Source organism: Lutra lutra, chromosome 10 (assembly GCF_902655055.1).
Source record: "Lutra lutra chromosome 10, mLutLut1.2, whole genome shotgun sequence".
Lineage (NCBI taxonomy): Eukaryota > Metazoa > Chordata > Mammalia > Carnivora > Mustelidae > Lutra > Lutra lutra.
Window position 1 is genome coordinate 66,070,260 of NC_062287.1, and position 18,249 is coordinate 66,088,508.

At 41.5% G+C, this 18,249-nt stretch overlaps 1 protein-coding gene and 1 non-coding gene across 2 annotated transcripts; both read right to left on the reverse strand.

Moving 5' to 3' along the window:
• Positions 1-1,444: 1,444 nt before the first annotated feature.
• Positions 1,445-8,839, reverse strand: EIF4G2 (eukaryotic translation initiation factor 4 gamma 2). Its single transcript, XM_047691509.1, is given in 18 exon segments — positions 1,445-2,262; positions 3,657-3,778; positions 3,859-4,070; positions 4,194-4,398; positions 4,728-4,986; positions 5,071-5,286; positions 5,377-5,417; positions 5,420-5,480; positions 5,585-5,710; positions 6,254-6,367; positions 6,727-6,887; positions 6,991-7,059; positions 7,062-7,130; positions 7,603-7,700; positions 7,781-7,865; positions 8,042-8,152; positions 8,530-8,681; positions 8,769-8,839. Coding segments are annotated over 14 exon segments (1,731 nt in total). The 5' UTR covers positions 7,613-7,700; positions 7,781-7,865; positions 8,042-8,152; positions 8,530-8,681; positions 8,769-8,839; the 3' UTR covers positions 1,445-2,196.
• On the reverse strand, positions 6,059-6,201 carry LOC125080308 (small nucleolar RNA SNORD97). Its single transcript, XR_007121329.1, has one exon. It is a non-coding gene; the product is annotated as a small nucleolar RNA SNORD97 (small nucleolar RNA).
• Positions 8,840-18,249: the final 9,410 nt, after the last annotated feature.

Below are 18,249 nucleotides of genomic sequence, written 5' to 3' on the forward strand. Positions count from 1 at the left end.
ACATTCAGATAAAATGTCTAGAAAGGGCTGAACGCATCCATTGGTGACCTGGGAAGGTTTGACTCAAAACAGAGGTCTTCGGCATGTAGACAGACTTGGAACTCTAGGAGCTGAGTGTGGGAGGGGAGTCGAACAGTAGCATGTGTGGGGCAGGCTAGAAGAGAGCCTTAAAGGAGATGGAAGAAGCAGAAGGCCAAGAAATAACTGCTGAATGCTTTTGATAGGTCAGTTAAGACTGAGAAATGCCCTTGGATTCATCTGCTGATTGGCAGCTCAGGACGGAAGCGGCTCTTCCTGAGAAGTCGGAAAAGCTACTGAGAAGGTAAAGCACAAGTTCACATGTGTCAAAGGCCTCCTCATGCGTGAGAGCTCTCTTGCTAGGAAGGGACCATTTCTATTACCTTCTGCTATCAGGCCTTGGCTCCATTTTAAAAAATCAACCAGAGGGGGCGCCTGGGTGGTTCAGTGGGTTAAAGCTTCTGCCTTGGGCTCAAGTCATGATGTCCTGGGATCGACCCCATCAGGCTCTCAGCTCAGCGGGGAGCCTGCTTCCTCCCCTCTGCCTGCCTCTCTGCCTACTTGTGATCTGTCTGCCACAATAAATAAAATCTTAAAAAAAAAAAAAAAAACCAGAGGAATGAAAGTAAGTTATCTTGCCTAAGATCACACTGCACAGTAGAAGTAGGGATGAATGCAGTCTTAGAACTTGAAAGGAACTTAAGACCTATGTCCAGGGGCACCTGGGTGGCTTGGTTAAGCCTCTGCCTTCTGCTCAGGTCATGATCTCAGGTCCTGGGATCAAGCCCCGCCATTTGGCTCTCTCCTCAGCAGGGAACCTGTTTAGCCCTCTCTGCCTGCTTGTGATGTCAAATAAAATCTTAAAGTACACCAAAAAACCCCCACCTATGTCCAGATCCTGCCCCATAGGATAAACTTAATTTGTGATTGGGTTCAATAAATATGCTTACTGTGCGTAGGTCCTGTTCTAGGTGCTGGGGAAACAGTGAACAAAAAAATGTCCATCTCCTCACATGTTGGAGTCCGATATAAACACATAGTCACAATAATGGTGGACATGGCGATATATGTAAAGGAGGTTAAGAGGTATAACAAGGGCTGTTTTCACAGGGGAGACAGGCCCTTACTAATTAACCTGACAGTTGAGCCAAGGCTTAGGGAAGACTACGGGGTGAGGGGAGGAATGCATGGTACATCCCAGGAAGCAGGGCAGAGTGAACAAGGGGCAAAAATAAGAAAATCTGATCAGATTTACTGGGTATTGGGTAAGGACAGGAGGGCACTAGATCAAATGTAGGCAGTGTAGGCCAGGGCTAGTGTTTTGACTTATAATTCTAAAGGCAAATGTTACCAAGTTTGTTGCTACACAACTAAATTCACAGTAATTCTCATAAATGTGTGGCTTCTACCTAAAGACACAACACTATCAAGTATCACAATGTTTATTGATAGATACAAGTATATAAATCAGGGCATGAACATGACTTGATAAATTAAGTAGACTTAATTTCATACTATAATAAGAGGGACCAATTCAAATTCTCACCATTTGTTTCACAACCACAAAACCACTTCAAGGGCATTAACGATCTCTCAAACTGATCAGTTTTGGTGCAAGTAAACCATGTTTCTTTTAAAAGACTTGTGCACTTGCCCAGGCTCAAGGATATTAAATCTAGCACATAAAGCCCATTACTAGAGGTAGAATACAGGCAATATACTATTACGGCAACACCATCAATTACAGTTAAGAATTTTTCTGTAACAACCAAATGGATAATCAAATATTGCAACAACTCAAGTATACTGAGCAAAGTGCATTTCTACAGTATTCAGTGTTGCTATTCAGTTTTCTAACTTAAACAGCCTATGGTAACTGGCAGCAAGAAGGTCCTTGCAATAGACTGCCTCTGCTTGAGAACTCAGGATGTAATTATTGCATGCTGCTAATACACTATCTAAACATTAAAGATACTCCTAAAATATTTGATGGTAGACTATGATTAAGACATTACACTACAAAAAAAACCTTATGCAGAAGGAAATCCTAACTGACGTGCTTCTGCTTTAAATATTGTGAAAACATTACAGCGGAATGAATTTTCGCAGTGGTTTAGGTCAGATGCAGTTACGTCATAGCAACAGTATGTTTTGCACATTAAGGCTTTGGCTGGTTCTTTAGTCAGCTTCTTCCTCGGACTCCTCTTCTTCAGCAGTTTCTAGCCAGGTTAGCCACTGATTCACCTGTGAATTTGTCATTCCATAAAGTTAAGCCACACTTGCACAAGATAGAAAAACTCAAACCAATAGTTGATTTAGGACCGAGCTACCAAACCCACCAAAGGAGAACTTTTAAGTAGTCTATACCTTTTATGATTGCAAAAGCCTTCAGAACACATTGCTAATTATTGTCTACTGGCTGGGAGTTACTTTAAAAAGGTGTGGACGAGTTGTACTTGGGAAGCGATTTACAGTCTGTGAGCCTGGGTGTCATTCCATGATACTGCTTCCAGTTACCTCTCAGGTTCAGTAAGGGACAGGGGGCTCCTCCCAAACCTAAGTTTAGCAGGACTGGGGAGGAAGAGGAGAGAAGATTTCCTGAAGCAGATTTCCAGCCCCACCTCAGGATTGCTCAATCAGATTCCTAAAGGACAGGGCTAATGATAAATGCTTCACAGATACTCCTCACAAAGACACTGTAGAGACCAGTGTTTCTCAAAGCCTGAATCCCCTGGAAAACCACAGACCACTAAATCTCTCTGAAACCTGTTTAAACCACTCTGTGAGTGATCATGTACAGTGATTTTAATATCCCCAGAAGTGGGGCACCTGGGTGGCTCAGTCGTTAAGCATCTGCCTTCAGCTCAGGTCATGATCCCAGGGACCCTGGGATTGAGCCCTGCCTTGGGCCCCCTGTTCTTTGGAAAGCTTGCTTCTACCTTCCTCACTCCTCCTGCTTGTGTTCCCTTTCTTGCTTGCTGTCAAAAAAATCTTTAAAAATAAAATCCCCAGGGGTGCCTGGGTGGCTCAGTGGGTTAAGCCTCTGCCTTCGGCTCGGGTAATGATCTCAGGGTCCTGGGATCAAGTCCTGCATCGGGCTCCCTGCTCAGCAGGGAGCCTGCTTCCCCCTCTCTCTCTGCCTACTTGTGATCTGTCAAATAAATAAAATCTTAAAAAAATATTAAAAAAAAAAAAAAAAATGAAAAAAAAAAAAAAAAATCCCCAGAAGTATAAAGTTCTTCGCCTAGGGCTAGAATGCCACACTAAGATCTAAAACTGAGGTGTGAAAAATCAGAAGCGATCTCTTTTTTTTTTTTTTAAAAAGCTTAAATCCAGTCTTGTGTAATTGTTCACAACCTTTCTAAGTATATTTCTAAAAAATGCTAGCCATCAATAACATTGCATATCACTTGATTGCGTATCACTAGATTGCATATCACTAGATTGAAGCCTTTCATCACTTCATGGCTCTCCCTCACTGTGCTAACTGCTGACTTTACCAGAGATTCCAACAGTACAGAAGGAGAGGTACAGATAAATCTAAGTATTTAATGAAGAGCCTTTAAAAGTGAACTATAGGATGCAAAATACCATGTAAATTGAAAAAAACAGACTACAATGACTAACAAAACATTTACCTGGAACAAAGCCTTGCCTTTCCCAGGAAACTCTTGGGTTATATCTTCTTTCCAAGCCAAGAAAGCTTCTTCTTCAATAATTTCCATGTCATAAAAGTGAACAAAAAAGCGGAGTAACATGCCTACAAGACAGTATGCAATCCCGTTATCTAGTGCACTGTAGGGAGACACGGCCCCCACTCACCGTCCTTCTCCCACTCACCTTTGGGGAAGTTGCTGTTGTAGCAGTGCACCTGAAGAGCATACAGGGCACTGACTTGCAGATCAACGTGATCATGAAGGAATTTCTGCATTACTGGCTTGAAAGAAAGAAGCAGTTGTTTTTCCTGCTCTAACTGTTCTTTGGAAGGAGCAGAGGAAGAATCTGTCTCATCACTGGGTGGGTTTACTTCACTAGAAATATACTGTAAGAAGCTGCAAAGAAAGACTGTGTTAGAACCCAAAAGCAAAATTTTCCAGCTTAAGAAAGACAATTCTTAGTCCCTTGCCTTAGACGTTTTCTGGTAAATAAAGCATTAACTCTGGACTTTATCTTACCTAGTCATTAAGATGTTCACAAATCCTTTATCTACATGAAGTTTGGGGGAGATGTTATCTTTAATCCATTTATATATGGTTTGAGGGGATGGATCCAACTTTATTTGCTTCAACAGTTCCTTCTCCAATTTGAGGAGTGGGAATAAGAAACTCAGTCCCTTCCCTTCCAAAATCTCCAACATGCGGTCCTTATTCTGATCAATTTCTGAAGAGACAAAAACCATCTCCATCATTAGGTAGTTCATTTTAGCCAGCTGGCCGGTCTAGAGAACAGTTTCACAAATTATTTCCCAAATGTACGAGATTAACATAAAAATAAACCCAGCAAAGGAAACACTTAGTATTTGGCTCAAATAGTCATTAAATCATAATCACTTTTTACAAAAGGTGACCTCTAGTCTGTGGTAATGCTTATCACTAGGCTGGACAGGATAATAAAAACTGTGAAGATCTACATAAATCCACTCAAAGTACTAAGTAAAACTCTCTAGACTTGCTATTCAAAACAAAAAAAAATCCCCAGCATTCTCTTACCTGGGAGCATTTTCTGCATATTGACCTTGCTTTGTTGAAAAAGTTCTGTTAACCATTCTCGATCTTGTAATTTAGCTAACTGCTGAAGACAAAGTAAGAAGAGAGGAAAATGGGTGCCACTTTCCAGTGGTTGAGCTAGTTCTGAAATGCTCACCAGCTCTGAAATGATGGCACGAGCTGCAAACTGTGCTAAATATGATTTCACCAAAGGGATGTCAACCTCCAGTTTGGGGCACTGGTCCAATACATTCAGGAAAGCCTTAGAAGGAATACACAACAATCAGTTTATCAGTTCTCAAATATAAATGCAGAAGAGTCCTCACAGAATCAGACAAGCGTTTACCTGCATGAAGTTGTCACTTGTGGCTATCCCTTCTTGTTTGAGCAAACTGATCAAAGAACTTGCTTTTTCTTTATCTTCATCACTTCTATCTAGTGACAGGATAATTACTTTGCTTAACATCTCAGGAAGAAAGTGTTTAGGAGCCCTCATTTCTCGTACACCATTGACCGCTTCATTTGCATTCCCACTATTCAGATATTCAGTCACAACAGTTTCCTGAAAAGAATATAATCCAAGTATCTTTAGTATTTCCCTAGTTCAGATAGATACACTCCATGAATTAACTATGGGATATTTGAAACTTACAGTTAGTTTAAGTAGTTCTTCCTTCGATGGTGGTGGCTTTTACTGGTCTTAGCAGGCTTTTCCTGGATAAGTGGTGGATTAGTTTTGAGACCAAGCTGAGGTGTCTTAAAAAACAACAAAAAAACCCCTCATGAAGTTAAAAAGAAGACACTAAAAGTCTTCAGAAAGTCCTCTAACAAGAGAAAATGTTGTTGTATTATAGACCTACCTGTCCCAGAGGCGGCGTTTGAGTGCGAGGTGGTTGTGCACTAGGAGGAATCATAGTTATCTGGGGCTGAAGCTTTGGCACTTGATTTTTATTCATTAGGAACGACTGAGCAGGCCTCAGGCTAATCTAGAATTAAAACAGATCACAACAAAAAATCGACAACATGGAGATGGCAAAACATTAAATCCAACATCCACAATTAATTCAGCATAAACAAACATCCCAGACACTAAGAGAGAAATTCGAGAACTGATGGCTTAAAAAAGTTGCTCCATGTTAACATAACTTTTAAACAAGAACACTAAAGATCTGATCCAGACGAAAGTAAGATTACTGTTACAAATTATTTTGTACTAGAATTCTCCTAGGCGAGATCACAAAGTATTAAAAATCAGAAAATTAGTCATTTACAGGAAAATCACAATCAAAATCTTGACAAACCATTTTCTTTGCTCTAACTCAAGACTTAGAGACTTGCCCTCATATCTCATAATCTTCGCTCACAGGACGCTGGAATCCAAAGAAAGAAGAAGAAGTCACAGAAAAGAAAGAAGAAGGTGAAGAACGCCAGCATTAAGTCCTCTTCATAACGCGTCTTATTTATAATCATCGGGCAATAGATTTCTAAATTGGACAACTTTGGTATATAAGTAACATAGGCAAATGTACCTCATCTGCATTAAGCTGTCCTTTCTTAGAAAACCGAGGTGGCATATCCTTCGACTGTCCTTGCAGCTGGGATAAGAGTCCCTGACTCTGGTTATGGTAGAGCTGGCTTAGCCCCTATTTTAGAAAGGGAGAAAGAAAGTCTAGATAAAAAGGGGTCCACAATTATGGTAATCAAGTACCAAAGGGATGAGCCAAGCCATAAGGAAAAGTTTAAAATGAACTTGCCCAGAGGAAGCAAAAGATGAAAACAAGGGAAGAATAAAATCTAGCCTGTCAAATAAAAGTGCTTCAATTTTACTAAACTTAAAGATAAGCATCTTACCCAATTTTAAATAACTGTCATACATATGTATTTGGTCTAGGAAAAACATATATGACTGTAAAATATCTGAATCTTTAAAAGAGCAAAAAGTAAATCATATACATTACTGGATTTAATACTTGTTACCTAAGCATTTTCAATGTTTTCTTACCTGGCTTTTCATGAACTTGCCTCCCATCTCTCCAAACTGCGATTGTGTGGGAGGCATGATGTGTCCCCCATGGCCATTGAAGAGTTGATTGGAACGATGACGCCCCATGGTGGGTGAAAATCTATCCTGTATAACTCCTGGGCCAGTACCAATTCCGCTACCTTAAAATACACAGATGAACAACTCTTTACAACTCTGCTACTATTAAAATGGTGAAGGGTTTTTTGTTTTGGTAAACTGAAACCAGTTTCAGTTAAAAATCACCTGGCATTTGTCCAAACATATCAGCAAGTCCTCCAAGTGGGTCCCTATCCATTTTCATCCTGGGTGGATGAACGGTCCCTCCAGAAAGAAGTCACTTCTCATTCCTTGAGCCATAGGAGCAGGAATAACACCCCTAGATCCTTTAAAATAACGTGAATAAACACCTGATTCCAGACACTATTTTTACCTGAACACTAAAATCCTTATACTGAGAAAAACAACTTCTAGACTACTAGAGTGCTAATTATGTAATCTCTATATATAACTCTTTCCCATAACACTATACAAGGAACTAAAGACACTAAGCTCCACCAGTAAGAGTCTCACTCCAGTGTTAACCGATCGTTGCAGTTTCATAACTTAACCACCCGATTAAAAACAAACCGCCAGGGCGCCTGGGTGGCTCAGTTGGTTAAGCAACTGCCTTCAGCTCAGGTCCTGATTCCCGGAAGTCCCAGGATCAAGTCCCATATGTGGCTCCCAGCTCCATGGGGAGTCTGCTTCTCCTTCTGACCTTCTCGCCTCTCATGCTCCCCCTCTCTCAAATAAATAAATCTTTAAATTTAAAAAAAAAAAAAAAAAAAAAAAGGAGCAAAACCACCAGCCTCTTACTTTTACGCATCTTGACGGATTTGATTGATCGTCTTGGTCCATTGTCAAGAAAAGCCTTGCGAGGGAACCCAATGCTGTTCTCGCAACTCTACGGTATCCTTTAATTTAAAAAGTTTTAGTAAGTTTTAATATTCCAGAAGAGAAGAATAAGCTTATCAACTATTTAAACCAGTTCTACCTGCAGCAGGAAACGAATCCTCGCTGGCAATTCCTTACTTAACATCAAGGAGCACATTCGGGCAAAGTTACTGATCCATTAAGGACTCATAAAACAGAAATACCTCATTAGAAAAAAGTGTTATGGCAAATATATACTACTTACTTAAATCTTTTAAAGACTTCTTCCTTTATAATCAAGAATAGGCCAATCCCCTACATCACAAAAACAATTCTTTTGATTTAAATAAAATTAAGACAGGCTATTCAGCCACACACATACCTTGGCTCGTTCATGGTCTAATCTAGGTCCCACTGTCCTCATTATCTGACAGAGGCACTCCAAATCCTCTCCCAATCTTTAAGTTGGACCTCTCTTCTTCTTTTCCAAAAGCTACCAAAGAAATAAATGCCACAGGTTGACAAAATCTTGTTTGGTTTATCGTTTTAACACTTGTCCTCATGTGTGCATGATGGAGCACACTCATACACAGTACTAAGAACAGTTACTATTTGGCCACTATACAAGAAATCCTTCCAAATTAAAGCAATTTTAACCAAAGTAGGTAATTCTAACCCCTAGTTTACAAATACACTGTGGTGTACTTTAAATACCTATTTGTAACATTTAAGTAAGTTCTGCTAGCCATCTGGAATATTTAACAAGCCCACCAACATTCTACAATGGCACGAAGCAATTATAATGGGACCTTCCCCCACACAATGTGTACCCACCCAGTGGCTGATCTAAACCAAAATTCCCATACTTACTGTTTTGATGCACTTATGAAGGATAGATTCATGAATAAGATCAAGCTTTCCAAGTTCTCCAATGAATTTGATGTTCCCCAACATCTTGATCTTAGCAATGGCTCTCTGTTCCTCCTCCTCGGGGAGGAGGGGATTTTCACGCTTATCATAGACTGAAAATATACAACAAAGGAAAAAAGTCAACTTCCAGAATAAAGTTGAAAATACACCAGTACCACGTAACAAATATAAACTCTCACCATACACATTTCTGGTTCGGTTTTCAAATTCATCTTGTAATTTGGAAATTAGGAGGCGTCTGAATGTCTATAGGAAACAAGACATTTGGCAGGTTTTGTTAATGAAATCTTTCAATCAATTTTAAAAAGTTAGCAAGCAACACCACCACTTACTTGTGCTTTGCTTCTGTCCTGGTTGACCCTCTGCTGCTGGGCCATCAAAGTTTGGTGCATCTTCTGCCAATCGCAGACATAGCTGAGCATACAGTGAGCTATACTTTGGCTCTTCTAGGGCTTGTCCACAATCTACAGAAAATGACATTTTTAAAACTAAATACTACTTTTTGAAAGAACCCTTGCTTTAACTTGATACCCTCCTTGCAAGTCTTAAGGATCTTAATTGTCGTTAAGAACTTAAATGTCGTAAAAGATCTCGGCCTATCTACCTTATGCATGTAAAATAATTAGCACACACCCCAGAATAATACAAGCAAATATTAGCTCGAAAATGGTACCAAAAAAGTCCAACTGTACAGATTTCATGAGTCACATCCCACCACCAAGAGTTGAAAATATCTTGGATATTGAAACTATAAACAGACACTGGAATCTTACTATCAACTTACCCTACGATTCATTTCCAAGACCAAAAGAGGCTTTCCACAGAAAAACATAACACCACCCCCCAAAACCTGATTAGCCTGTGCTTTAGCCCCTAACTCTCCACACATAGTATGAACATATATGTATTTTTTAGCGTGAACAATTTATAAATGCACCCTTTATATCAGGACAACCACACTTGCTATAAGCACTGTGTAATGTATCAAATTATCAGATCCCTATGTCGTACACCTGAAACTAATTGTTAACACTGTATGTCTAACTATACTTCAATATAAAATAAACAGCCACCTCTTAAATCTGATGCTTTCAAAACTTAGTGGTTCTTTTTTTAAAGCACCACCACAATTCAAAAATAAATGTATCTAGCTCACACCTGAGTTTTAAGCAACAATGTAAGTTGTACCAAAAAACCCTTGGATCTGTTACTATTTTCTTCAGTTAAGCCAACTTTTAACTACCAGCAGTTTGACCCTTTAAGGATGAGTTTAGATCTACACCCCCATGAGGAAGCTCAAGGATAGCTTGTTCAAACTTTCAGGAGTAAGCTATTTAGTATGCTGGGGAGAAAGGAATTGCACAAGTGTCAGGCAACAAAGAATTAAGAGTGAAAAACAACTCTTTTAAATTATGTTAATTTTTTCTTCCATCACTTACTATCTAAGACCTATCTTCTTACCCATGTAGCCAAGAGTATGTTAAAATAACACCTCTATTATTTAGATCATATCTGTACCTGGGTTGGGGGTCCCCAGTGTTTTGATAATTCTTCTCGCTACCTCAAAACCCAGAAAACAAGAATCTCATCATCAAGGCTAAATTCAGGAACTAAATACCATATGTTCCATGCTTCAGTGGGTTACACACCAGGCATGGGAAACATCAGGACAAAAGGCTTGTGGATTTTAACCCCATGACTGTAAGCAACTCTAAGCCTCAAGAAACCTAAACCTAAACCTATATGCTGCAGTCTTTGGTTAAGATAACCGAACAAAAAAAAAAAAAAAAAAAAAAAAAAAACACTGGAAGTCATTAAAATACACACTTTGGACATGAACACTGCTTCTGGATATATAGCATATACACAAGACAACCATGGCCAACTCATCTCCCAACCTTTTAGTAAAAAGACAAAAGGGATCTACACACTTACCCTCTTACTTTCCTGAAGATTGCATCATGTCGTTCTTTTTCATTTTGCGGAGTTGTTGCTGCGGAGTTGTCATCTCGTCTAGTGCTTCGTGCAGGAATCCATTTCTGAGCGTTTTGCCCTGGGGTTTTCCCCAGGAACTCGCTAGTAAAAATTGATATTTATAATTAAAACAACTTAAAACCTTACTGTCACATATCAAATGTCATACTGATCAGACATCTTTCTAAATAAAAAGTTTACATTTTTTCAACGTCCTGTCCAACTAAGCAACTCACAATCAGTGATTCTCAAACAGTGTGCATCAGAATCACCTGAAGGGCTTATTTAAAACAGATGGCTGGACCTACCCCCCAGTTTTGTTTTAGTGGAGCTGGGCAAGGGCCAGATAATTTGCATTCTTATTAACTCCCAGATGATGCCAATGCTGCTGTCCCAAGAGCCACACCTTTAGAATATCTTCTAATGTCTTATGACCATGCTGCATGCATAGGGCTTTCCTATGGATTAGTACGATAACTGCTGATTTCAGAAATAACATTAGTGAAAATAATCCAAAGAGTTAAGGGGATAAAACAGCAGTCTGAGAGCGCTAATTCAGATGATTTAGCAAAAGAACAATCAAGAACTAATATTCTAAATTAAGGATATGCAGCAGAAACTGTGCCCAGTAGAATTAGGATTCCTAGTAGTATCTATTGCTGTACTCTTATGCATGAGAAAAGACTTAATCTAAATCTGCCTTATAAAGCTCATTGTTACTACACACTTACTATACCTGTTGCCAGCAGTCTTGGGATAGTGCTGAGGTGCACCCCTACTTCCTCCTCCGCCCGAAGAAGCACTATTTAAAAATTTAAAAAAAATTGTTTTTTTTAAAAAGTAGATGCCAATTATCTACACCTAAAAGGGCTACTAACGGATCTCCTTAATTATTTCAGAAATATTTCTGAAATAATTATTTCAGAAATTACACCACAGATGGAAGACTGAACTTGGGCCTATTGAAAATGACATTTATCCTCCAGATGGCAAAAATAATGAAAATTTTAAAACTTTTAAAAAGTACATGGTATATTATACATTAAACCTGCAACACATTCAGAATTATTTGGTGTGGTAATTCTTTTAATCTTGTGATTAGACTCTTCATAACAAATACCAAAAATAAATCTACACATACCTGAAACGAGAAGCACCCCCTTCTGCAATCGCACTCTCCACTTTGGCGGCTTGACAACGAAGAATCTTCAAAAGAATAATATTAATGGATGGGGTGGGGAGGGAAGAGGATGGGAGAAATGAAAAACCTAGAATGAGAAAGAGTACCAAAATTAGACACTGCTAATACATGAACCTATAAACCCTTCCTTCCAATTGTAATTTATTTTAGATCTTGGCACTGCAGTTGACTGAACTTTCACTGCATTGCAGATCGCCTAAGACCTAAAATAGAATGTACTCAAACACAAGTGGACAGTACAATTTTATTTTGTTTAGCCACCTGGAAATTCCTTTTATGTTCAAAGATGCAAAGAGCCTTTCACAGGAACAGGAGACCATCTGACTGCGAACAAATCTTTTCAGAGAGCCACATTCTACCTTCTTGAGAACTGAGCACTAAGATCGGTAACAGCAAATCTAACTCCATCAACATGAGCACATTATGTGTTAAAACGTCCTAAGCCTTCACTGCCTCGACGACGGGCCCAGCGGACTAGTAAGAATAACTCTAAAGACTGCCGAGCAGTTTTCTTCACTGCCCATTCTTTCAAACTCCCCCGCACAGAGGCATCGGGAAGATGCGAGAGGGACATGGGTATACAGTGGCTGGCACTCAGAAGGCGGAAGACACGGGCAACAACATGGCAGCAGGAACCTCCGCCCCATTTCCCCCTTCCTGGGAACAAAAGAGCACAGGATTCCTCCCACCCAGGCTGGAGTTAGGGAAGTGCTTCCGACAACCTCCCCGCGAAGCCGCTGGGGGCAAGCCTCGGCGGGGAGGAGCTGAGGCCGCCCCCGCCGGCCCAGCGCCCGGCTCTTTGTTCTCCAGGCAGGAAGGCGGCCTCTTTTCCCACCCGCCGCCTCGAGCGGACCCCCTCCCCTCCCCATAATCCCGAGGGACTGACAGCAGCCTCTCCGTTTCCTTCCCAGCTGACAAAAGGACACAAATTCTTGTTTTCTCTCCCCTCTACCGTCCAGGCGGGGCCCGCTCCCTGCCGGCACTGGGGGCCTCAACATACCGCCCTCCCCGCCGGGAGGCCGGGCTCCAGGACTCCTGAGCCTAGGGCTGGTCCAGCGCCAACGGCCGGGCCCTCCCCGCCGGCCGGCACGTCGCTCCCCGCTGCGGCGCGCGCTGCCCCGCCACGCTCTCTCCCCGTCCGAGCACACCAGCGCCTCGGCCCGCCCGGACCCCGGCCACCGACAGCCACGAGGCAAGGCTAGGGGCCCGCCATCGCTACCGGTTTCCTTCTACTCCGAGAGCAAGGGGAGAGGAGAACAAAGGTGAAGAATTTCTAGGTGCCCGAAGAGCGGAAAAAACGCTAACAAGAGTCGCCCCGCCCGTCTCCGCCTGCGGCCGCCATTTTGTACCGCTCGAGAAGAAGCGGTCAGGGCACGGCGGCCATTTTAGAGCGCTCTATTCGGCGGCGGCGGCGGCTCTACTCACCTTCACCGAGAACTCAGCAGCTGCCGCCGCAGCTGCTCCTCAGGATCCGGTCGTCGGGGACAGGGAAGGGAGGGGAGAGGGGAACGGAAAACAAAAAAGGGGGAGGGAAGGGGGAGGAAGGAGTCGGAACGGCTTGGAAACGCTCAGCTCAGAGGAGTCGCCGCTGCAGCCACCACCCGGTACTCGCCGCCACCTCCATAGAGCTCCAACTCACTGCTGGCGCTGAGGCGTGTCTGAAGCCGAACTTATCACTCTGGGGCAGCCGAACCCACCAGAGCCGCCCCGAATGGCTCCTTCGTCGCCCAATCAGCAGCCTGACTGCTGTCTGCCACCAATCCGTGCAGGGCGGCGGGGAGGAGCCACAGGGCCAAGCTCGGTTGCAGCGCAGCCCCGCCGCAGTGCGCAAAGCCATATTCGCGAAGGCTCTGAGGCCAAGCTGGTGGCGTAAGGGGAGCTGAGCACTGTCGAGTTGCGGGCCACTTGCGTTAAAGTCGGATAGCCCTTCTGATGTCTGCGTTGGTGTGGCTGTCTTATCTTCCTCCTGTGTCTTTCTTTGTTCCCGGACTCTACAAACATGCTCCAGTTGCACACCCCCTTCCCTCTACCTCATTTCTCAGCGGGCATGGGGGGGTGGGGTGGTGCGAGGGATTCGCCTTTACCCTACCCTACCAGATTCCTGTCCGTGGCGTGTCAGAGCATTGATCTTCCTGGCGCCCCCAAGGCGCCGTGGTTGCCTCTCGCAGGGCGGGCCTCCCCGGGACGGGCCTGTAGGGTTGAGGCCTGGCGCCCCCGGGGTGCAGTGCCTGGAATAACTATCAGTCCCCAGGTGCTCAGCGTCGGCAGCTTTAGGTGGGGGAGCCGGGGAGGATAGGGTTCAGGAAACTAGACGGTGCACCCAGATGGGTAAAGAAGGCTCCTTCAGCTCCCTATTTATTCACCCCTGCAGAGTGAATGAGGAAAAGGATAAAAGGAAGGGGTTTATGGTCTTTGTACTTCACAGGAGAAGCAGCTTTTCCCGAAGGAACGTCCGGCCAGCGGTCACGGAGGAATACCCAGACCATACCAGACTTCTTGGAAGAAGTGTTTGCGGAGCGCGGGCATTTGGAGGATTTTAATTGATAGCTGCTGGTTTTTGTTTTGGGGTTTTGTTTTTAAGCGCGTTGAAGACTGTCAGCTGTGTATTTCCATTTTATGTAAGGTCCACCATAACAATAGGATTAGGCTTTTCAAAGGCAGCAGATGAACTATTTATACTCCTCAGGTAATATTTTAAAGGAGGACTACCTTAAAATGAAGTGTTCCATCGTTTGCGACATTTTAGCTACATAAAAATGGAAGTCCAGGCTATACAAAAATGGAGTCATATTTCCATATACTTAGCAGAAATTTCCCCATCTTCATTTTGAACATGCAGTTCTTGATACAATGTGTATCAAAAGCAAGAAACTGTGTTTTAACATGCATATCTTTTAAAGAAAGTGTCCAATAAAGGCTGGATTTTCAAAGACCAGCCTGTGTTTGACATGTCAAAACAGCTCTTGGTGTTGAAAGCACCTAGCCGGTAATAGTCTTTATGAAAGTTGCAGTTTTGTCCTAGGACGTTTTTAAAACCTGATAATAGAGGGGTGTCGGTGCGTCTCTGAAGATTTCTAACACAATTCCAGCATCTTTACATCTTTGTCATATATGAGGGGGTTCACTGCCCCTCATATTACTACAATTATTGCTATTGACTTAATAGCTTGAACTTAAACAAGTGGAAAATACCTCATTCCTGGAGTTAGTTACATGTGGAAAATAAGACATTTTGGGGAAGGGTGAAAATTGTGTTCCAGATACTAGAGGTTTCACTTTGTAATTTCAGGACCCCTGTCGCTTCAAAATAACACCTGAACAGTATTTTTAATATTATTACAGGGCTCTACAGTTTGCAAAATGCTTTCATATATGTGATATTTATTTTTTAAATAACTGGTTTACATTCTTCATAACTGATAACACATTAATCTGAAGGATAATGCTCAAAAACACTAGATCTCAAAGAGAATATTTACCGAGCTCTAAAACCAAGATGGTCTTTTGAGGAGTCTGAAACTCAAAAATAAAAAAGGTTTTACTTAATCTTTGATCATTGTGAACCCGGCTGCTGTGGACTTTGCAGTGTGTGTGTGAGAAAGTGGGCTGGGAAAAGGGAACCCAATATAAAAAGGTGGAACTATGGATAAAACATAATCTTTCAATCAGTAGGAGAGATATTCACAGTTTTGAATGTTTCCATCACATCCTAGATGTATGAAATTCAAGTCATTATCTGGAATTTAGCTTTTAGTTTATAGAAAATTGAATTTTAAATACACCCACTTCAATCTGCTGGTTTTAACATTTCCATTTTATGTCAGTTTTCTGTAAGACTGCAAAACTCTTAGAATCCTGACTGACTTGTTAACTCATATATTGTTGCATTCTTTTAACTAATCATGTCAAATGTTTGTTATTATTCCAACACATACAACTCCACAACAGCTTAAGGCTTCCCCATAATCATACATCTCCAGCTCACATCTCTAAGTTCAGCTCTTAATTTCTAACAGCCTATTACTGATCAGCGATGCAAACTTGCAGCCAATATTTCGTTTGGGCCACATGGTAATTTTAAACATTTGAATTAGTTGACATTTGAATTTTAGGAGATTTTACACAGAAGTCTAGATATACATCTTTTCATGAAAAATCTTAAAATACGGCAATACTGGGCCTGAAATTCCAACAGGGCAACATTTAAGTATAGCTGAGTAGTGACTCCCTCATTTAAATGTTTTCATTTCACACAGTTAAATCTGACTTGACCCATTCATTTATGTTCCTATCTGGCCTCTACAGCCATTTTGCTTTTTTGAGTTATTTGTTCAAACTCATTCGGTATGTAATTGATCATCATCCTATTATAGGGAAAGGAGTCAGACTTGTTCAGCTGCTCTTCTCTACTTCTTACTGTGTACTGTGGGCAAATTATTTAACTGCTCTCTCCTATTAGTTTCTAAATGTGTAAAATGGGAATAACAGTATTTATAGAGTTATACAGATTAAATGAGATAATTATGTAAAGCACATAGCATAGTCCCAGACGTAATAATTACTTAATGTCTGTTACCATATTATCAATAATATTGCTTAACCAACTGTTTGACAAGTACTGTAGTTTTGCTAAGGATTCCACTATTATTCTATACCAGAAACTTGACTACCTTTTCTCTTTCCTTTTGATCAGGAACAAGATTTCACCCTACTCCAAAATGTCTTTTATTTTCCACAAGTAACAAATGAATATTCAATTAAATACTAAGTCCTTGTGTTACTTCCCCTAAATTCATCTTCCTTACAATGTCATTGCATACATGCTAATGTAGGCCTTAGTATATTTTTCTCCTAAATTATTGAAAATTTCCAGTTGGTCTCCTATAATCTTTTACTCTGTATACTCATATTAGTCCTCCTTAAAACACTTTTTTTTTTTTTTTACAACATATTAACCATGCTCAAGAATATTGGTGCTTTGGGGAGCCCGGGTGGCTCAGTCATTAAGTGTCTGCCTTTGGCTCTGGTTGGTGATCCCAGGCTCTTGGGATTGAGTACCACATGGGCCATCCTGCTCTGCAGGACGCCTGCTTCTCCCTTTCCTACTCCCCCTGCTTGTATTCCTTCTCTCCATGTTTCTCTCTGTCAGATAAATAAAATCTTAAAAAAAAAGAGCTTCACTATTTTCTATCAGTTGATCTCAACCTTCACTGCACAGACCTTTTGTTATTATTTAATGATGTTATTTTTAAGTAATTTCTAAGCCAATGTGGGGTATTGAACTCATAACCCTGAGATCAAAAAGTTGCACACTCTAGACTGAACCTGCCAGGCACCCCCCTGAGGACCTTTTAAAATAATGTCCAGGGTGCATCCAGGAGCAGATAAATCTGAATCTCTCAGAGTGGGACCCAAGCATCAACCACTTTTTTTTTTGAAGATTTTATTTATTTATTTGACAGAGAGCACAAGTAGGTAGAGAGGCAGGCAGAGAGAGAGGAGGAAGCAGGCTCCCTGCTGAGCAGAGAGCCCGATGCGGGGCTCAATCCCAGGACCCTGGGATCATGACCTGAGCTGAAGGCAGATGCTTAACCCACAGCATCAACCACTTTTAAAGCTCTCCATGTGATTCCAATGTACAGTTAAGGTTTGAGAACAACTGTTTTAACAGGTCAGAGTTTTACAGGAAATGAAAATTTTACAGCTGAAAAAAACCCTAAGAAAAGGAAACTGGGTTCTAGAAAAGGTAAAGGACTTTCCCCAAGTAGGGAAACAAGCATTAGAACTCAAGGATCCCAGTTCATAATGCTTTTCCCTAGCTTTCAAGCCTTTCATATTAGGGCCCTACCCTACCTCTCTGATGGCTTCATTTTTCACCACTCCCAGAGACACCCAATCTTTTCTCACAGAGCCAGTTAAACCGGTATTGCTGCCTCAAAAAATTCACTGTCCTGATTCTCCATTGCTTCCAATTTTGAAGCCATCCTCATTTAAACCCTCTATCAATTAATTTCTGAAGCACAGATAGGAGTATATAATTGCCCTGTTCAAAAACCTCAGTAAGGTTTCCCATAACAGAGTAACATCCAAACTCCTTAGTTTGGCATAAAAGGCCCTTTGCAAACTTGTTTTAGACTATTTCCCTGTTCCTAGGCACATCCCTCCTCCATTCCTAGTTATCCATAACTAGTTCTATGGTACTCAAATTTTGCTTTGTTATTATACCAGTGTTCTATGTCATATGACTAAAATTTGGAGGTCTTTGTCTACTTGGCAGAAAAAAAAAAAGCTACTGAGTTAACTTATTAGACCTGGAGCTTGGGCTCAATCTGTCTTTAAGGAGCTCACAATCTAGACAGAAGATACACACACCAATTACATAAAAGGACAGGGAAGGATAGAATGAATGCTAAAGGGAGCCACCACGAAAAAGTGCTCTAAGGTTTCATGAGGCTGTGGCCATCCTTCCTTGAGTGTCAGATGAT